This window comes from Canis aureus, chromosome 4, assembly GCF_053574225.1.
Source record: "Canis aureus isolate CA01 chromosome 4, VMU_Caureus_v.1.0, whole genome shotgun sequence".
NCBI lineage: Eukaryota > Metazoa > Chordata > Mammalia > Carnivora > Canidae > Canis > Canis aureus.
In genome coordinates, this window is record NC_135614.1 from 73536924 (window position 1) to 73560187 (window position 23264).

Genomic DNA, 23264 nt, shown 5'->3' on the forward strand with positions numbered 1-23264 from the left:
CTATAAAGATTAGTTTCAATATCTGGGACACTGATTATCTTTAAGCGCTCTTCAGCATTGGGTATCACAAGTTTAGCTATCAGAATGCATACAGTCTTGAAGAAAATGCATATAGAAAGATACCATCATTTCAAAACCAACAATATTTGTCATCTAAGATGCTGATATGTAAATAAGATCCAGCCGTTAGAGAAATTCTGAACTTGAGTATGCTTATAGGAAAACACTACATCACTTGTTTAAATCTACAAGTGATAACTGAAAACACTTAGAACAACACAGTTATACACATAGTAGCCAATTATGAAAAATGAAAACATCCCACCCCTAAACTGTAGTATAAACTAAGTGGCTAACTGTCCTATTTCCATCTAGTCTCCTATATCAAATGACAATAGATCATTTATGTTTTATAAGGGTTATAGTGTAAGAATACTGTAAAATTATAAAAGACATTAGTAGCTAGGCTAGGCCATTCCTCATACTTACTAGCTTGGAAAGTGGACCTTGGGAAAAGATGAAATAGGCAAAGATGACAAAGAAACCCCCTCTTTGACAAAAGAAAGCAGGAATTTTCAGCACATGGAGGATATTAATGTCTACAATAGGTCATCCCGGAAGCATAGATGAACAGCCTTTAAAATTAATTTATGTAATTAGACACCGAAAATATGAGCAAAAGATTGAGCAAAAAGGTCCTTTAAGAATATTATAAAATAGTAGGTTACAGAGAGTTAACCTATCAGTGTATATAAAACTATCCAAAGAAGGGAGAACAGGCCAAGGGACATAAATATGTAGCAGCCAGAAAAGTGTCCTCTATGTGTGGAACAGAGATACGTTACGTCCTGCCACAGCCTAGGTAAAATATTTCTTAAGAGTACTCTATCCCTTTTCTTGAACTCCATTTGATCAAACAACCATGTGTGTTAAACTTTCTAATCTTATTTACAAGGCATAGTTTTTTTCATTTCTGGTATATTGAAAGGAATGCTTCTCTCATTACAAATGAATATAATGGGAAACAAGATCAGAACCTAGAACAGAACTCTCAGTAAAATAAGTAGTCTTTTTTGTTCCTTACCACCATCAATACAATAGTTACAAAGTTCTCAGTGCCATACCGTAGAATGCAGTAAATATCAATTTCACAATTTAGGCCTAAAATGCAGTGGTAACTAGTAATAAACGCATTTCAAAGAAATATTTCATTTCTCAAGGGCTGACTATAAAATTACCACTTCAGAAAATGTTGTGTTTACTTATGATCCTACCTACAGTCTTAGAGCAACATACCAGACCCTTAATCTTTCCAAAATCTCAAGATAACTGCTTATGTATAAAACACTATCCCATCACACAGTGCAGAAACTGAATACAAAATGAGGTTCAAATCACAGGTATTAGGTGGCACCTAAATTCCAATAAAGCCACAAAATAATGGAAGACACCAAATAATGGGAGCATGGCTTTCAGCAAACAAGTCAGAAATGACAGCACTAGTATGAGGTTGGCAAAATCAACATACCCAATTTAGGAAAATACACATACTAACTCATCTAAAACAAACTACAAATTAGGTAGTTTCAACGAATATCCATTGCTTTAATCGTTATAGCACCAGATACTTCTGTAGGTCAACTTACAGAGTTCAAAATTGTAAGTCCTTTCTGCTCACTCAACTCTTCAATTAACCTTTGTTATGGCCACACTATCATAGATTACAGAGAAAACTGATTAAATAATTAAAAGTAAAATATACATTACAAATTTCTGAATGAACAGTATGCTGTTTGCTGAATTTATTTTACCTCACAAAAGTTAGTAGTCTAAAATAAGTTTGCTATTATACAATTAGCCGTATTTACTATCCTTATTTTCACTCAGGTTTTAAAACTTCAACAAACTGATACAATAAAAGTTCAGGAAAATTTAAAAAAAAAAGAAAGAAAAGAAAAGAAAAGAAAAGAAAAGAAAAGAAAAGAAAAGAAAAGAAAAGAAAAGAAAAGAAAAGAAAAGAAAAGAAAAGAAAGAAAGAAAGAAAAAGAAAAAGAGAGAAGAAAGAAAGGAAAAGTTCATTATTTCTTGTTTCTGTTCCTATTAATAAATAGTTTAAAGAATTAAGCTCCTTTTTGAGAACATAATTTCCCAAAACAGATTAAAACATCATGTAAAAATTCAGTTATCAAAGCAACTAATATTTATCAGTCAAGAAACTACAATTTTATGTTTCTTGCATAAACTGTCATAGAATTCAGGGATTTGGGATTAATACTATCAAGAGAAGTTAAATAATGCTGCTTTCTTCATTTGCCAGGCATATACTTTTACAAGAGGTTAGAGGAGGAGATACATTTTGGAATTCATATAGTTATTATTTCCTGAACTCCACATTACCAAACCAAAGAATAAACAACGCTGTATATAATCCTTAACATCAATAGTTTGGCAGTTAAAAAAAAAAATTCAGTTCCCTAGCTAATAAAATAAACACTTCTGACAGTCTCTTTTGCACCAATCTGTGATCTAGGCACTTAGCAAACATCAAAGTACAACAATTACTAAATAATGTCTGTTTTTTCAGTAATGTTAAAAAGACCCATCATGATAGGAAATACAAATCTCCAGCATGTTTCTTAGCCTAGAAACACAATTATCTACAAATGATCCTATCACATAATTAACAAGATCATATATAAAAAGGAGTTCTATCCAACATTAAGAAGTTTCATTTTAAAAAGGAAATATAATTACTATATATCAACCCAGAATTTTGACTATAAAATTAAAGCATAAAGTATGCTTTGGTTTGGGTAGTCAAATGTGTATATGAATCTGTTAAGACATCAAATCCGTAAAATCCATAAATTACATAATTTCAATCACAGATTCATCAATCTATCAAAATTTTCAAGAGTTTTATATATAGTATACACCAAATAATCAAGAATTTAATAGGGACTTACTTTTGATTACAAATTTTTATAAAGCACAAAAAAAGCCCATAAATTCATAGAATGGATGTCTTGAAAGTACACCCTACTCATACTCATCCTACTTAAAACTCAGCACTACTCAGATAAAAGGGAACACTTTAATCACCAACAAAAGATCCTTGAGGCTTAAGGTTTGCTACTTAATATTAATTTAAAATTCTTTCTGTAATTTTTTTTACTAAAAAACCAAACAAACCCAAGTTTTATTATTAAGAGATGGTAGGACTGGAAACAAAGTGAAAAATCTAACTAAATAAACATACACACAAACTTTTCTTAAATGTACTGATTCAAATAATTCTAGAGTGGTTACCCTTGTTTTGACAGAAATAAGGTGAAGATGCAAAACTATACTAACATAACTTCTGGAAAATAAATGTGATAGAAACACTAATGTTCATTTTAGCAGACAAGCACAGGTAATAACACTTGATAAGAGGTGACAGACCAGTGATACATAACTACCAAATCTCAAATAGTTGTTTCAGATTTAAAAAATGAAATCAACTTCTGTGGTATGAGCATTAGCATGAAAAATATAACTGAGAGACATAATGAATTCCAAAATATAATAATAATAAAAAGGAGTAACTAAAAAAGCCTTTTTTACAGTATAATTACATATTTGCCCAGAGTATGAAGGGATAGTAATGAGATTATTTTACCTTTGTCTTGAACTTCTTTTGAAAAGCGCTCCCTTTCAATAGCTGATTCTCTCTCTATTCGCTCAATTTCAGCTAATGCATCCAATTCCACTTCATCATATATAGGTCCCTGTTGTGATACCTGCTGCTGATTCTGTACCACAGAAGTCTGGGGCTGTTTTGTAGCAATTGAAGTGTTCTGTTGTAAAACAGGCACTTGATTTGCTGGAAGGAATGCTGTTTGTTCTTGCTGCGACAAACACTGAGCAGCATTTAGTGGGCGGTTTACATCCTGTGGAGTAATGGGTGTTTTTGAAGTCTGTCCTGGGTACTGCACATTAAAAGGAATATCATTTTCTGAAACATTGCTATTTTCCATACCAGAAAGCATATCCTCTTGCTGGTCCATGTCTGAAGACCTTACACGAGAAAGTCTTAATGTAAGTTTAGTAGAGTCCTTGGATGGAGAACTAATGATATCATACATTGCAGCTTTCTCACTCTGGTCTTTTTCATCCTTGCCTAATTTCATCTTCTTTTGCTTCTTTTGTTTTCTTTCTGGAGAATCTAGCAAGATGTCTGGTGGAACATCTCGAGGTGATGAACAAGGTAGAGGCTGAGACTGAAGGATTAAAGGTGGTCTTGATCCTGGAAAAGCAATTCAACAGGAATGAACAACTGTGCTAGTTTTATATTTTCTTACACTGTGATAGAAACATTAAACAAGTGCAATATAGGAACGCTAGAAAAAATACCAGGAAATTATCCAATTTGGCAACTTATTTACAAAATACAAAAAGCAAGCCTAAGAGCTTGTCCCCTATGGTATTTTAGCTTCCTCACAGATGATCCAGGTTTAAGTTGAAGTATGAATATTCCATCTTCCAGACCAGTATTATGGTATTTCTATTTTTGTTCCTATAAAATATACTTAGTTTGAAAACAGCAAAGGAGTTCACTGTTTCTAAAGATGATATAACACAAATATTTTGGGCAAATATTCTCATTCTTTCACTTATTATCTAAGGAAACTGACAAGTCTAAAGGAAGAATAAGTCTGTCAAATTATAAAATAACAAATTAATCCTATTACACTATCATGAATATTTACCAGTACAAGAAAGTGGAAACAATTATAATCTTTTGGATCTTCACTTACTTCACGAACTGGTGGTAAAATATTGATTTATACCTTTATGTGGTGTTCTCTTTCTCCCTCCACTTAACATCATTCACATACTCTTTTCAGCTTGCTAATCCTCCTTCTATTAGAAAAATATGCAAGACCAGCAAATTTCAAGGCTCAATAAAATATCTTCAGCCCAGATCCCATTAATTTAACAAATGCTATATGATACAAAGAAGTAGGAAAATAAGCTAATCAAATGGAAAAATTCTCCTACTTAACAAGCTTTTAAATGAGAAAAAAAATTCATTGATACGCTTCAGAAATGAGTATAATTGTTACATTTCTTATCATTAGATTATAACAAGTTTAAAAACCCACAGGAAATTATAAAAACCAGGATGAAAAGTGCTTTATAGAAAGAACTTAAACCTAGACTTGTCTTAAATTAACGTTTCAGTGTTTAAATATAATATGTATGATTTTTTTTCAATTAGCAATGTTAATATATTTAAAGTATGATATATAAAAATATAACTTTTTAGAGAACATATCTATTAGAATGTGATAAAGATGCAACTGGAGCAATTTACTAAAAATGTTAGTTTGAAATTATATCAATAGATAGTGGTTTTAGACAAGTTTATACAGGATGTTAAAAAGAAACAAAACTAACATTTTTGGGGCCATTTATTTCGTGTTATAGCTTGTGCAAGGTGCTTCGCACATCAATTCATTTAAATAATTTACAACAACCTTGATTTGTATTATTATCACTATTCTGCAGAAAGGAACATGAAGCTTATAGAGGTTAAGAAACCTGCTCAAGGTTATATAGCTAGCAAACCTGAAAAATTTAAACCTAGATTTTTTAACATCTGAATTATAATACACCATATTGCCTTTGTATCTAAAATTTAAGTGACAAATTATATATATTTTAGAACAAACAATTCCAACAATTCATCTAAAAATCAAATTGGACTCACAATGCATTCAGCCTTCAAAACAAGCTGGAAAACAACCTCATGAACAGAAGTAAAGGTTTCTAATGAACAATGTGTTCATGAAGTTGTTTTGAAGTTTTTTCTATCTAAAGTTATCCATTCCATCCATCCATCCTCAAGAGTTTGAGGAAAAATAGGCTGATTATCTAGATCAACCAGCTATCCCACTGTTACTCCTCCCTGGCAGTCTGAATAATTTCTCACCCTAACAATACTTGTGAGGTATGTACCTAACTTTGATGCCTAACCTACAAATAGAGTTATTCTGAAAGTTGCTCTCTCTTTCATAAGCTGGGTTATTTTTATCCCTGAAAATTCATAGAATTATAGAATAAGAATGGCTCATAAAAGTTCAACTTTCACCTCAGGAAAAATGTGTTCCAACTCTGTGATCAGAGACAATCTGTGAAAAAAATACCTTTATGATAAGAGGCACACCAGACCATGATTTATCAGGCTAGAATTAGAAATTCTTATGGATAGAGAAAGTTTACTATCAGCTATATTGCATTAATTAAGCTAATTCTTTAACATGGAATATAATACTCTTTCCCAATAACTCTGGTAATTCAAATTATCACACTTTAATTTTAAGTACTTCTAAAAAAAGCCCAAACTTGGACTTAAATTCACAATTTTATGAATCTAGTATACACAAAAGTCCATACAAGATTCTTTGGGAATTTGAAGATAAAATTCACATCCACAAGATAGTATAGGATAAATTATTAGAAAAAATATAAACTAATGAATGGTTTGAGAAGATTAGAGGAGAAGGGTCCATGGAAGATCACCCATTTAACTTAGAACTTGAAAAGATAGGATTTTTAATAAAAAGAAATGAAAGTCTGTGTAAAAGATTTAGAGAAGTAGTATAGAATAGGCCTCATTTTGACAAGTGACTACATGACAGGTAAGAGACAACTTTATGATAATTCAGGACTGGAATGGCATCAATAGAAATAGGAATGGCAAAAAGAACAGTGAGAACAATTTTGAAAATGAATTTGAAATACCAGCTAGACACAAGGAAATTCTGTCTGGAAACAAAAAAATTGTAACTTGGGACACAGGACTAGAGCCAAAGACATTGATTTGGCAACTCTATTCATGAAAGTAATCAATGCTGTTACTAAAACTGAGTAAAACAGCCAAGGAAAAAAGTACAACAGGAGATTAAAAAGTCTGATGACAGAAATCTTGAGGAATGAAAGGACAGAAGAACTAATGAAAAACAATAAAAGAAATGAGGAAAACTGGTGGAACTGATATGAAATAAGTTTTTTTTGGGAAGGTGGAGGATGGGGAAAGTCAAATTTCAAATGTTGAAGAGAAGAAGGCTGTGTTTTGAAAAGATCATTGGATTTATCAGTGAGGATGATACTATAAATGTTTGAAAACACTATCAATTTATAGGGAGAATTACAGGTTTGTTTCTTTCCTACAATAAATGAAAAACAATAAAGAATAGTTTTTGGTATCTGCAATTAAGAAGTTTGAGCTCTTTACTCAACTTGAAATATGAAATGCTAGGGGCACCTGGGTGACTCAAGTTACTTAAGCGTCGGACTCTTGGTTTCAGCTCAGGCCATGATCTCAAGGTTGTGAGACTGAGCCCTGTGTTTGGCTCTGCACTGGGTGAGGAATCTGCTTAAGATTCTCTCTCCCCACCACACCCTCTACAACTAAAAAAAAAAAAAAAAAAAAGGAATATGAAATGCTGAAGGAAATTTTAGTTACAACAATACCTTTAGGAGTTCCATCACTTCCAGCAGGGGAGCATACTGGTTGTGGAGACCTCAAAGGAAAAGATGCAGCATTCCTCATTGTTGAAGAATCTCCATCCTAAGAATAGAGTGTAAAATTTATACCTAAATGATAGGAGAGGCTTTAGAGAAGTTTTAAATGACCAATAAAAGACATAAACTACTGACAGGTAAAGTGTTGGTATTCAAAAGCATAATTCTTCTGCACTTTCCTGTTTTCTTCATGGTAAATCTTAGAAGAACTGAAATTGTATCCAAAAGAATCAACAGCCTATGCATGGCAATGAATAAGAAAACTGGTATTACTACTATGCTCCATTTTTGTTTACTGTTTTCTACAAAAGGAGCTGTGAACACCCTCCCAGGCTATAAATGTCTAGAGGGCAGAGTTCACGGTCATCTTTGTTATCCTTATACACATGTAACTTATCTGATAACACCAGCAAACCAATAACATATAACTTATCTGATAATACCACAAAAATCAATTCTAGTATGTGGAATATCTTAAAACACCAAAGTAACCTTAAATTTCAGAGAATAAAGTTTTGTGCATGTCTTAGAAAAAGAGCTAAGTGCTAATAAATAAAGGTTCATTATTTAAAAGAACATTTTTGTATAAAGAACTATTTAAAAATGAAACTACATTTTGTTAAGAACCAAAACTTCTACACCAAGGACTGGCAAACTTTTTCTGTAGAGGGACAGATAATAAATATTTAGGCTTTGTGGGCCACATACAGTTTCTGTCACTCACTATTCTTTGTTGTTGTTGTTTAAAATGTAAAAGCCATTCTTATTTGTAGGTCATACTATTGGCCAGTTTACCAACCTTACTCTAGTCTATGCTCTGTGGGTATAGACCACATTGTTCATAGACAGATTCTCAGACCTAGTATAAATCTTGATATATAGTAGGTACAATTTAAACTGTGAGATCAAAATGCTAGGTTATGAAACAAATATCAGGACTATTTTATTACCTCAACGATAACTAATATATTACATACGTCACTACTTAGCCTGTGCACCATGTGTAGGTAGTCGTCACTTGAGCCATGTCTAGGATTATCAGCATGATGATTAGCTGAATTGCCAGACAACGGACCAGAAACTTTATTATCATGTATGTTTCTCAAACCACCTGCAACAATGGGACTTGATACTGATGCTGAAATTAATAAGAATAAAAACAAAAAGCTTTATAAAAATAAACTGTTAAAATTCTTAGAGAATAACTGTTCACAAAATATTTTAAACATACATAAATTACAGAAAACAATATAATGAGCACTCATGTACTATCTAGAGCTTGATCAGCTCTTAACACTATGCCACATGTCATTCAGATCCATTTTTGAAAAGAAGTAAAAAATCAGATAAGGTTGAAGCTCTCCATATATCTGCATATTCCTCTCCTGTTTCCTTTCCTTTACTCCATAAAAGTAACCACTATATTGAATTCACAGCTCACTCCATGAATATCTTTATGCCTTTACTATAAATGAATATATTCCTAAATAATACAGAGCACTATTTCACATAAACTTTACATAAATGGTATGCTATACATATGTCCTTCTATAATTTCATTTTTATTTCATTATGTTGAAATTTATCCATCTTTATATATGTAGTGTTAAATGCACACATTTTATTTTTATTTTTTTAAATGTTTCTTTTTGTTTTATTTTGTTTTTTATTTATTCATAGAGAGAGAGAGAGAGAGAGAGAGAGAGGCAGAGATACAGGCAGAGGGAGAAGCAGGCTCCACGCACGAAGCCAGATGTGGGACTAGATCCCAGGTTTCCAGGATCACACCCTGGGGCTGACGGTGGCGCTAAACCACTAAGCCATTGGGGCTGCCCAAATTCACACATTTTAAATAGATACATATATTCTGCTGCATATTGTACACAATATCCCATTCTTATATTCAATGTTTAGATTGATTCAGTAATTTTGTTGTTATAAACAGTGCATATTTTTGTACATGTATACATGTACCTGTATTGTACATTCTTGGACATGACTTTTTTAAAAAAATGTGTGTAGGAGTGAAACTTTTGGATATGCCCATTTTTATTTTTATTTGACAGAAAGAGAATGAGAGAGCACAGGCAGGAGGAATAGTAGAGGGAGAGTGAGAAGAAGGCTCCTCACTGAGCAGGGAGCCCCATGTTACCCTATGATCATGACTTGAGCTGAAGGCAGACACATAACCAACTGAGCCACCAAGATGCCCCCAGATATGCCCATTTTTATTTATTTTTATTTATTTTTTTTTAATTTTTATTTATTTATGATAGTCATATCACAGAAAGAGAGAGAGACAGGGGAGAAGCAGGCTCCATGCACCGGGAGCCCGACGTGGGATTCGACCCCAGGTCTCCAGGATCGCACCCTGAGCCAAAGGCAGGCGCCAAACCGCTGCGCCACCCAGGGATCCCTATACCCATTTTTAAACCTTACTAAATAGTAACAAATAGCTTTCCAAATTACTTATGTCCATTTGTATTCCACTGGTAGTACATGAGAGTTCCTATTGCTCTATATTCTTGTCAACAATGTTTGTCAACCTGAGAATGGAAAAGGTCCCTGATTGTCATTTTAATTTTTGCATTTCCTTGATTAATAGTGAGGCCAAGCATCTTTTCATGTATACTGGCCATTCAAAATTCCCACCTTAACATAAAAATAATAAAAAGATAGGCTTCCACATTTTCTTTTTAAAATTTTAGTTTTGTTTTTTTCCACACTTAGGTCTTTAATCCATCTTATCTTTCTGTATAGTTGAGATAAAAAATTCAGTTTTACATTTTTCCATATAGATAACTGTCTTAGCAAAATTTATTACAGAAAAACCAGTTTTTGCCCATTAAGATCTAATACCATATGTGTCAAGTTTCCATTTGTTCATGAGTATGTTCCTAGGCCCTTTACCAAATTCCACTTCACCATATTTTACTCTTCCACAGACCAGTAATATTACAGTAAATCTTGGTAACTGTTAGATTGAGCATTCCACTTCTCATTCCACTTCAAATTATCCTGCTATTCTTGGACTTTCATTCTTCCATATGAATTTTTAGAAGATACTTAAGTTACACAAAACCCTGCTTGGGATTTTTATTGATATTGTATCAAATTTACAGATTTGGAGCAAATTTTTAATCTTTACCCTATTGAATTTTTCCATTTACGAAGAGGCATAATTTCCTTTTCTTAGGTTTCTTTTATCTCTTTCAAAAGTTATGATTTTCTCCACAAAAGTCTTATACATGTTAACTTTTTAAAGATTTATTTATTTATTTTAGAGAAAGAGACAGCATCAGTTGGAGGAGCAGAAAGAAAAGGAGAGAGAGAATCTCAAGCAGACTCCCTGTTAAGTGCAGAATTCCAGGTGGGGCTCAATCCCATAACACCAAAATCACAACCTGAGCCAAAACCAATTGTGTGCCACCCAGATGCCATTACATTGCTAAATTTATTCCTAGGTATCTTACGGTTTTCCTTGAAATTGTTGATGGTATTTAAAAAGATTATACTTCAAATTACTTATTTTAGGTGTATAAAAATGAAACTAAATTTCATTATAATGATCTTGTACCCAGTAACAGGATACTTTTTTGATTCTATTATCTCATATGTTGCTTCTCTTAGATTTTCTATGAAGACAATCATATCACCTGAAAACTGACATTTTCATTCCTTAATTACCAATAATTATTTATTTTTTACGCTTATCTTCTTATATTAATTAAGACAGCTACTACCACACTAAGTGATGATTATAGACTCTCACGTCCTATCCTTGACTTCAAGAGGAATGTTTCTAACTTTTTACCCCAGACAGATAGCCTTTATCACAAAAGGATTATACCACTCTATTCCTATTCAGTAAAAAGCTTTTTTTTTTAAATAAAGATTTTTACTTATTTATTCATAAGAGATACACAGAGAGAGGCAGAGACATAGGCAGAGGTGTAGGGGGATTGATGTGGAACTCAATCCCAGGACCCCAAGATCATGCCCTGAGCTGAAGGCAGATGTTTAACCACTGAGCCACCCGGGTATCCCAAAAGCTTTTAAATCATAAATAAAGGCTGAATTTTTTGAATGCTCTTTTGGCACCTATTAAAAGGCACACAGGATTCTTAACCTCTTAATTTGTGTTAATTATCTAATATTAATCCATGTATTCCTGATAATACATACAGTTTTATAATACAGGCTGCTGTCAATCAGTACTGCTAATATGGTTTGGTAGGGATTTATTTAGAGATTTTGTTTCTATTTTCATGGATGTTGACAGGTCTATAATTTTCCTTTCTCATACTTTTCCTCATTACACCTGATTTTGGTATTCAGATTATTATCTAACTCTATAGAATGAACTGGGAAAATGTTGACATTTTTCTTTTGTCTGGAATACTTGGTAGAACTTACAGATAAAATTGAGTTTTATTCCCTTCCATCTCTTTAAGAGAGAATTTGAACTACTAAAGGCTGCATATACATTTTGAATTATGACAGGTATTGTCAAAATGCTCTCTAAAAAGATTGTACCAATTTATATCCCTATAAAGAAACGAAGGAAATTCAAATTTCCCTGCACATTTGTTGATGCTGGGTATCACATAACTAAAAAATATTTACTAAGCGGTTGATACAGAATTTTATTTAATTTTGATTTCCATCTCTAATTAGATCATGTTCTGAAGAGAAAAAAAAAAACATGAAAGATATATTTGGGACAATGGTGAAAACTGAATACAGACTGCATATTAAATGATAGTACAGAACTATTCTTAATTTTCTTAGAGGTGAATTATTACATTTGGTGTTTATATAATTTTCTTCTTCTTAGCAGATTATTTAACGGCAAAGACTTATGATGCCTGTTGATGAAAGAGTTCACTGTGCTCATCTTTCAACTTTTCTGCACAGCTAAAATTTTTATAACATAAGGTTGAAAAAAATGTTTTAAATGTTATCTTCCACATACTCTAAATTTCCATATATATTTACCTTATTTCTGGATTCTTTTCTGTCCCACTTACTATCCATTTGTTCCTTACCACACTACATTTTCTTATTTATGATAACCTTAATATCTAGGTGGGGCTAATCCCTGAGTAACATTTTTAGTTTCTCAAATACCTGAGAAATTTCCAAGAAATGAGTCATTACTGAAAAGGCAGATGCTCAAACTAATATTTCTCTTTTGATTTTGTGATTTCAACTTTTCTTTTGAAAAAGCCGGGTTTATCTTGTTTAAAAAACAAGAGTAATAAAAGCAAAAGTTTATGTTCTTTCCTACATATATGAATGTGTATGTGGATATTTCTGTAAAGAACAAATGGGTCCTTCTTATAACATTTTCCTTTCACTACAGTTAAAATGTTCCTCATACTTTTGTGTGCCAGAGTATACTAATATTTCACAAGTATCAAGAAGCTACAAAATATATGCATACTCATGTTCAGCATTCAAGCTAAATTCTGTAATTTTGGAACTATCTATTCCAAATGTGTGATCTGCCTCCTAGTTTTCCCTTAAATTAGTGTATAAAATAGTCTTAACCTAGTATTTCATTATCTAGAAGTTTGCTGTTTTGATCAATGCCTAAATTAAAGGTTTGTAAGTTACAAAGTTTATAAAGGATGTTTGACTCCATGCATAATAGAAAAGAAGAATATATACAGGAACTTATAATTGATTGCAAATGTTAAAAATTGCTGTTAATTACAGGGGACAAAACACAGATAGATATTTGTTATATTTCCTTTTGTACTTTTTAAAATTTCTCAAAAAAAAGATATGCTTTTTCTTCTTTTTAAAGATTTTATTTATAGGCAGAGGGAGAAGCAGGCTCCTGCAGGGAGCCTAAAGCGGGACTCAATCCCAGGACCCCAGAATCATGACCTGAGCCGATGGGAGATGCTCAATCACTGAGCCACCCAGGTGCTCCCCTCCCCTACCCCCCCCTTTTTTTTTTAACTTTTAGGTATATACTTTATTTATACTAGTAATAAAAACTTATTTAGAAACCATGACATAGTCCCAAAGCAATATAACCTTAAAAAGACATATTATCAACTAATTTCAATTGAAAACTAGTAATCTAATTCCAGAAATTTTTGCATCTGAGATTATTTTTTCTACCAGCACTGTATTTACTTCATAGTAAAATTTTCACACTATTTATACGTTAGCAATTAAAACATAATTCTTTTTTGGCTTAGTGCTATGTAAGAAGAAAGCCCAATTAAGAAAAGAAATTCCTAATTTCATAACTATAATATATTCCATTGTATAATAACCTAATATGACTCAATCATATGACAGGGATCCTTTTACCTACCAAATGATGAATTTCAGGATAGTCTTTTAGTCTGTATTTTAAAAAATCATATAAAGAAAAAATAAATTACAGGCATTCCCTATAAATAATCAACTTTCTTACCTTGCTGCATCTGGGGATGTGTTGTGTAACTTGAAGGATGGGAATATGGCATGTATCCTGCAGGGCTTTGTGGGGCATATGGACTAGGCACTGGGCTATTTTGTTGTGGCATAAATCTGTTCCCAGAGCTTGTCTGTGGTGGCACAAACCGGCTAAAACCCAAAATCCAAATAAACAATATCAGGAAATGAAATAAATATGCTACTCTTTGAGATTTCACAGTCATAAAATTCTCCAAGCTCTGATCTGTATAAAACAAAATCTATATGCACAGTAAATTTTGAAAAATAGAGAATTTAAAAATTATTTATTGTTCATAAACTAAGGGTTACATTAAATAATTTGTAAAAACAAAACTAGCAATTCATTTTTTACTTGCATATAAGTATCTATTTATTTAAGATAATATAGTCATGCTCCTTTATCAATTAAATTGTCCTTTATAAATATTCTTATTTATCTCAAACACATTATTTTAACACATTCTTTTGTCTGTATAAAATTAAGTCACAAAGATGGTAGTTAATGCAATTAGTATATTAGAACATTATTGAATCTAACATTTTAAGACAAATGTTCATGTGAATTACTATTTAAGGCTAAGCATTTCAACTTTTCAATTACATATAATTCACCATTACCTAAAGATATAAATACAGTGTACATCCACAAGCATATTTATTACAGAAAATAGTACTTCATAAAATGATGCATGTATTACCTGGAGGGGCTATGTGAGATAGTGGTTTGTTGATAATTGGAAGATGCAGGACTACTGTGCATGGAATTCTGAGAAAGTTTATACTGAGACATCATCATTCCTACATAACATAAAAGTGGAAAACATGTTATTTTCTTTTAATAGTAAAATATCCTTTAAATAATTTATAGTAATGGCTCTATCATAAATATTTCAAAAGTTCTTTCCTTTTTTTGACCCACATATTCATTTTGAAGAGCAAAACAGAGAAGCTAAGTATCAAGTACAACCAATGTTACCAAAACATTGGTATACTATACCAATGGTATACTATACCTTTTACTATATAACTAATCCAGGACCAGAGATAGAGATTTAAAAAAAAAAGTACTTGTTTACTTAATGTCCTGTCATTTAGCCTTATAACTAAAAGAACCTTTAGAAATCACTTTATGTGACCTCTGACCAAATACTACACAATTCCTCCTTCCTTCCTCCTCCTTGGGTGGTTTTTCCATTACATGGAATACTTTATTACAGACATCTCCAGTCTTTAGAAGCTTCATTTCACAACACCATTTGTTTCACTGTGATTCAGATCTCAGTTTTAAAATACTATTTTACTGAAGGGCCCAAAGTATGAGTTGCTGTGATTTCCATATTGATGTTTTGATGTGAAACAGAATGCTCCGATTCTTTCTTACACAATAATTCTTTGCCACATAGTAAGGATTAAATGAATATTTGATTAAAAAATGAAAGTGTGAGGATAGTTTCAGATTCTCATATTTCTTTTCAAGCTAGACACTGTCCCTTCAATTATTACACAAATGGCATTTTGTTATACAGGAGATGCGGAAAAATTCAGTTATTTAGACATTTTAAAATCAAAAATAAAATCTATGATTAACCCCGAACTTTCTTATGATACCAATGATATGATATTCTTTCTTATGATAGCCAATCTTTTGGGGAGCTATAAGTATCACATTATATTCCCAAATTCCATTTCCTACTAACTGATATGAAAAGTGCCTTTCACTGCCAAAGAAACAGTCAACAAAACTAAAAGACAACCTACAGAATGGGAGAAGATATTTGCAAATGACCTATCAGATAAAGGGCTAGTATCCAAGGTCTATAAAGAACTTATTAAACTCAACAGCAAAGAAACAAACAATCCAATCATGAAATGGGTAAAAGACATGAACAGAAATCTCACAGACGAAGACATAGACATGGCCAACAAGCACATGAGAAAATGTTCCGTATCACTGGCCATCAGGGAAATAGAAATCAAAACCACAATGAGATACCACCTCACACCAATGAGAATGGGGAAAATAACAAGACAGGAAACCACAAATGTTGGAGAGGATGTGGAGAAAGGGGAACCCTCTTGCACTGTTGGTGGGAATGTGAACTGGTACAGCCACTCTGGAAAACTGTGTGGAGGTTCCTCAAAGAGTTAAAAATAGATCTGCCCTATGACCCAGCAATTGCACCCCAAAGATACAGATGCAGTGAAACGCCGGGACACCTGCACCCCGATATTTATAGCAGCAATGTCCACAATAGCCCAACTGTGGAAGGAGCCTTGGTGTCCATCCAAAGATGAATGGATAAAGAACATGTGGTCTATGTATACAATGGAATATTACTCAACCATTAGAAATGACAAATACCCACCATTTGCTTCGACGTGGAGGGACCTGGAGGGTATTATGCTGAGTAAAATAAGTCAATTGGAAAAGGACAAACATTATATGGTCTCATTCATTTGGGGAATATAAAAATTAGTGAAAAGGAATAAAGGTGAAAGGAGAGAAAATGAGTGAAAATATCAGTGAGGGTGATAAAACATGAGAGACACCTAACTCTGGGAAATGAACAAGGGGTAGTGGAAGGAGAGGTGGGCGGGGGGATGGGGTGACTGGGTGATGGGCACTGAGGGGGCACTTGGCAGGATGAGCACTGGTTGTTATGGTATATGTCGGCAAATTGAACTCCAATAAAAAAAATTTAAAAAAAAGAGTGCCTTTCACCAAGAACATTCAAACAGAAGTTAAATGTCCATTTGCCAGGAATACTGAAGAATGGGATTCTAGCCCTAAAACAGTAGCTGAATGAGATGAAGGCTCAAAATCACCCCAGAATCTACCACTAGCAGTGGGTTTTCTTTTATATGAAGTCTGAACTAACTTCTGAGCTTTCTGTTCCCACTCCAATTTGGTAGTAAGTGTGTTCCATAGCTTAATAATTTAATTACTAAAAAATAAATAAATGATTTAATTACTATAATTATTTTGGTTATTATTATTATTTTTTTTTTTGAGGGAGAGCAATTCTCTATGAGATGAGAGCTAAAAAAATATTTGGGACAAGCTGGAATTACTAGTTTGACAGCAATGGCTTTATTAAAAAAAAAAAGAATGCGGGAAATGAAATTTCTAAAAGTCCTTTCTGATTATTTCAAAGTTCAAAAGAACTAAAATAAAGTGATTTGCATATTATTAAATTGGCTTCATATGTGTGACTACATTTACATTTAGCAAACAAGAATCACTTTTTTAAATTTTAAAGCCGACTATCACGAGGGAAATGCTTAGGAAAAAAAATCATAATATGCATGAAATCAATTCATTTTTTAATGCTAAGTTTATGTTTTCACAAAATATGATATGGAGAAATCAATATTTTTGACTAAAATATAACTGCATGTAGTATAAAATACAAAATGTGTGACTGAAAGATGAAAACTCAGTTTTTAACTAGAGTGATTTACTACCCAAATTAAATATTTTAATATGTTACAAAATGTAGTTTAAATAGCTTTGGAAGACTTCTTTTATTCAATTTTATATCTATTCACATTATCTTATACTTAATGTTCCTATCCTGTAAATTTTTCTTCCAATCAATGATCTCTCCATAATTTCTTTCATTGCAACATTCTTTCAGAGCATTTTAATTCTAAATTTACTTTCACTATTCCTATCTGTCTCCTCCTACAGCAATCTAGCTTGTTGGTTCTGGTACACAGATAGTGTAGTCCTGCAGATCTGCCTTCAATTTGCTGAAAGGGGAATTTGGGCAGAGGCATTTCTATAGATGCAATTTGGGGAATGGATAGTAACTATGCAACTGCTTTAAAAAAACAGCTCACAGAGACATTTACAAAATTAACAAATACTATTTTAAAAAAATAAGACAAAACTAGGAGCGGAGTGGAGGGCTTCATGGAGGTATTGTCAATAAAACTGACAATATTCTTGAATACAATTCATCAGTTAACTAAGTTGAACCTTCTGAGTTGTCTAACCTCTTCCCTTCTGACTATTTTAATTTTGAGAGGCAAATAAGTACCTGGGCTTGTCAGATTTAGTAAAGATGTTCATGGGTACTCCTTGACTACATAAAAATTTTATCTATGTTGAATATCATACTCTTCTGCTTTTTATGGTATTTATTATAGATTTTTTCCTTAATAATAATACTTACAAGCCTACTTTTCTGCTGCTATGGCAACAGAAGTGTTAAACCAGTTACTATATGACTGAATGTAATCATCAGTACTAAAACTAATACTTGGTATAATTATTTATACAAGTACTACAAGTACTATATGTTGAAAAGCTCTATGTATTTTTATTATTTGATTAATGAAAAGATTCCTTTCTTATCAATTCCATGATTTCCTAAAATAAAAAAGACTTCTAAAGCTCTTTGACTGAATAAACGAATACATTCTGAAATATTTAACAAAATACACTTCTAATTCCCAAGGAATTTAGTTACATATTAAACTGCAAGAATATTAACACCCATTTAGTTTCCTACTTTCTCTTGGCTGGATTCAAGGTATCAACACAGCATTCAGAGACTAGGCTACCTTATTAAAGGAGACACTTTAATTTAATTACATGCAAGCTCTGACAGGAGAGCCACAAAAAAATATAATAATATAAAATTCAATGAAAAATCTCACCACTTTGTACATATCTGTTCTGCATACTTTTCTCCCTGAAAACATTAGGACTCCTTGCCAGGACGGCCTGCAACAAGACTGGTATGTCACCTTCTGGATCATCACTGCCAAGGTTATCTTTCAATTCTCTGTAATTAAAAAAATAAGTATCAAAAATTAAAATAGTGATTGAGAATTCCCTATTCTATGTTTTAGTTAGATAGCAATTCACCAGTGAAATTCAGAAAAGACTGAGGTAGAAAATCAAGAACTTACAGCAAAAAAAAAAAAAAAAAAAAAAAATAATAATCACAAAAGATGTCTATCAATTTCATGGATTTTCGAAGATGCTATTCCTGGAATATAGTTATCAAAATGACAGTGAAGAGTTCTTCTAAGGAAAACATTTTTCCTCATTTTATTTTAAACAGAGTGAGAGGGGACAAAAAGGCCCAAACATTATTTTATGGAACTATGAGTTTATTTAAGAATGTTCTCATTAGGGACACCTGGTGGTTCAGCAGTGGAGCATCTGCCTCCAGCTCAGGACATGATCCCAGGATCTGGGATTGAGTCCCACATCAGGCTCCCTGCGAGGAGCCTGCTTCTCCTTCTGCCTATGTCTCTACCTGTCTCTTTCTCTGTGTCACTCATGAACAAACAAATACATCTTAAAAAAAAAAAAAAAAAAGAAAAGAATGTTCACATTAGTTTCAAAGTAGAAAACAGAATCTACTCTAAAGTATTCAAAATAATGGATGATATAATTATCAGAGATGATAATTATGTACAGAAGCTGATGTTAGGGTTTAGAATATATTTTCTCTCTTACATTTGAATATGAGTCTGCCTTTTTGAGAATGTTCCCTGAATGAAATAATGCTGCCACACTGGTTAAGACAAGACCCAGAGATTATGTAATTTTTCCATCTAATATTTTTTTCTCAAATAAAGACATCAGGTAGCAAAAAACCCCAAGCAAGTGGTTAAGCATAGTTGTAGTTGTCAATAAACTTGAAAGTAAGGAGCAAATTAAATTTTCAACGATGGAACATAAATGATAAAGTAAAATACACATAGTGTTTTCAACTTTACATTCTACATGTCTCTGTTCTGCTCATTAAACCTAATAAGAAAGATTTATAAAGATGGTGTCCAATGATAAAATTTCAATATATCTCTAGGGCAACCTTAAAGCAGTTCTCCAAAAAATAAATCATAAATGTATATGTGCTATTTATCTTTCTAAATATTTGGTGATAATTATTAAGTATGTATAGATATAAATAGTAATATAATATTTAGACACTTCAATTTCTGGAGTGACAATATTAGTATTAGATTTCCTTTTAATTTTTACCAATTATTTCTCAGTTTCTCCATCAACAATTCACATTAAATATATTACTGGAAGAGTCATCACTTCTCCATTATAATATGCTTTATTCTCATACCTCTAAATAATGAATCTTTAAATTAAAAACAAAAATTAGGGATGCCTGGGTGGCTCTGTTGGTTAAGCTCTTGATTCAGCTCAGGTCATCTCAGGGTTCTGGGACTGGGCCCTGTGTTCAACTCCATGCTCAGTGGGCAGTCTGCTTGAAGATTCTCTCTACCTCTCCCTCTGCCTCCACAAACCCCTGCTCACATATGCATTCTCTCTTTCAAATAAGTAAATAAAACTTAAAAAAAAAAAAAAGCAAAAATTAAAAAAGGAAGAATACATGAGTACCACTGTATAAATGAGATGTGAAGGGATAAGAGTGAGAGATTTAGCTTTTTTTTTTAAGATTTTATTTTTAAGTAATCTCTGTACCCAATGTGGGGCTCAAACTTACAACCCCGAGATCAAGAGTCACAAGCTCTATAACTGAGCCAGGCACTCCGAGAAATTGAACTTTTTATACATTTCCATGTTAAGATACTGTAAGTATATACTAGTTTTGCAGTAAAAATTTTTTAAAGTATATTCATATGCAAAGATTTTATAAACAAGATATATAACTTATGTATCTGTTATTTTAAAAAATCTACTGTGTGAAAATAAACACTTATGTTCAGATGGTATGATAAATCCTAAGGAAAATTACTCTCAATTTTGCAGTAGCCATCCATAGAGTCAGTCCTGGAGTTTTGGTTAACTTCCTTTGGAAAGCATGTGAGCCTATTCCAAATAAAGCTAGTAGTATAGTCCCTAGTGTGTGGGAATTATAACCACTCTAGCAATACCAAGAGGGTGACAGCTTCTTGAGCAACTTTAGACCTCCCTGCCCCAGATCCACCTTGATGAATCCCAAAATTATTCAAAAAGAGTTGAAAAGATCTTCATATAGCTACATGGGTCAGAACTATCGTCTCAAAATAACAATAAATCTCATTGTAAGGCTCACTTGAATATTCATATATTTTAAAACTAAATTATGTATGTAAAATTTCTGAAATAAAGAATAAAACCAGGAATATTGACTCTCTTAGACCAAAATTTTTTACTTTTAAATTATACTTACATGTGATCTGTTGATACCTGGTTGAGGCTATGGACAAGCTGTGAAACCAAATTATCATCCCTACAGGCCAAAAGGCAGTTCACCTCTTCTGCTATTCGTGCATTAAAGAGAAGGCTCTTTGTAGTTGTAGCAGGTAAAGGGGATGGAAGAGGCAGCTGGTTCAGGACTATTTGGAATAAAATCAGATTATTAGAACTTGAGTGACTGTAAGAAGTCTTTTCACAATATTTGCTTATAAAATATTTGCTTACAAATATTTTGGGATTAAAAAAAGTTACAAATATTAAAGTGACAAATTATTAAAATGCATTCTACCTCTCCCCCAAAAGCCCCAATCAACTCTATAAAACCCTGAAACATCACTTGGGCAGTAACAAGAGTTTATTCCTCTCTAAGAATAAAACTCAATTCCTTTATAGGCATGACTTTCCATATCTTAAATCTTTATTCATTTAATAAATGAGTAGCCAAAAAGGTAGGCTTAAAAAGTAACTTTTAAGAATTGAGAATACATTCATTAATCTCATTTATTTTTGCTTCTGAGATTTATTGGAATCACTAGTCCCATATAAATAAACCAAGTAATTATACCAAACTTTTCACCAGATAGACAAGTATTGTGTTTTTTAAAAGCTTAAGTATATATAAAAAATAAATAGATCACTTTAGCAGGACATTTATAGAATAGGGATTCTGGAGGAAGCCAAATATCTAAGGAGTTATGCTTTCAGTTATAAATTCCTAAATCATTCTCTCCTCTCTTCATTCTACTCTAACAGCAAACAAAAGGACATAAATGTTTATATAGTAGTTTAAATTCAGCTATTTACTGTCTCTTCACATAATGGAAATCTATTCATTTGTCTAAAGTAAAAGATAAGAAAGTTAATTAAAGTATCTTTGTTTTTGGCTTAATTTCTTATCACCTATACAGTGTAACACGCTGCTCAGCCCCAGTGGCTAATAACAGGGTTTTTATCAATAAAAATATAGAAAACAAATTATTACTTAATAAAGGGTTTATTGGGCAAACTTTTAAAATATAAGGTACAACTGAGCTAACAGGGAGGATAACCAAAAATAAATCCCTGATAGTATATCTGATTTGGCACTCCTATATGAGTTTATGCTTTACCAAAACAAAATGACAATGAAAACAGTTTCAGAAGTTTTCTTACCTGTGTTATCCTAACTCCACTAGCTACTTTCTTATCTCAGATTTTACAAACTAGCCATGTTAGTTTCCTAACCCCAAAGCTATCAGCTATTAACTATTTTACTTCCATTAAAACCAGTTGGAAATTAACAACAGGAAAATAATATCAAGGACTACTAAACACAGATAAAAACACATCTTAAAATTATTTTCTCATAGCTCCTTTACTATAAAGCCCCAAAGCTTGCATAATGTGATATCCTCATCTTCTACTCTTCTCTCTCCTATCCCTTTTTCCCTTTATTTCGTCAGATAGGATGACACTGGATTAACACTATGGGCTGTTTTTTTGTATCATTACCCAGGGACTAAGTATTCAAGTTAGAGTTGGCTACCATAAAGTCCCTAAAAAACTGTGTTATACTAAGAAATCTCAAAAGGATGACAAAGGTCTTTGAACTTAAATGACCAGAGTAAAAGGGGCTGCTGATATCTATGACAAACTCCCAACAGATTACTGAAGATGACATCCAAAATGAACACTGCTAAGAAATTAGATTAAGTTAAGCTATCAACCCTTCTTTAAAGGACAGTTTCAGTTACCATTTCTAGAAATGCTTTTTAAAAAGTCTATATTTGTCCCTATATGCAAATCCATGCTTCTTCAGTTTTAATTTTTTCTTTAATGTTTTGTCTCATCTTTGGTCTTGACTACTGCATTAGTCCTTTTATTGTTTAAGACCTTTAAACAAGTAAATGCCATCATTTTCTAATGATTCTAGGATCAAACAGAAATGATCCTATATTCACTGACTATATTAATTTTGTTACTTTACATGCATGACAATAAACCAAAGGAAATAATGTTGTCATTCAAAATCTAGCATTTTAAATAATTTGTTATTTATGACAACTACAAACAATTT

At 32.3% G+C, this 23264-nt stretch overlaps 1 protein-coding gene across 5 annotated transcripts in view; it reads right to left on the minus strand.

The window, feature by feature from the left end:
• Window positions 1–23264, minus strand: part of NIPBL (NIPBL cohesin loading factor) — a 197467-nt gene that overhangs the window by 90537 nt on the left and 83666 nt on the right. For all 5 annotated transcript variants that reach the window (XM_077896197.1, XM_077896201.1, XM_077896199.1 and 2 more), the window contains exons 3-9: window positions 21183–21348; window positions 18697–18824; window positions 14730–14829; window positions 14009–14160; window positions 8550–8710; window positions 7522–7618; window positions 3662–4288 (exon numbers count right to left, since the gene is read on the minus strand). In XM_077896197.1, coding sequence (XP_077752323.1) covers window positions 3662–4288; window positions 7522–7618; window positions 8550–8710; window positions 14009–14160; window positions 14730–14829; window positions 18697–18824; window positions 21183–21348 — 1431 coding nt within the window. The remainder of the gene's footprint in view (window positions 1–3661; window positions 4289–7521; window positions 7619–8549; window positions 8711–14008; window positions 14161–14729; window positions 14830–18696; window positions 18825–21182; window positions 21349–23264) is intronic.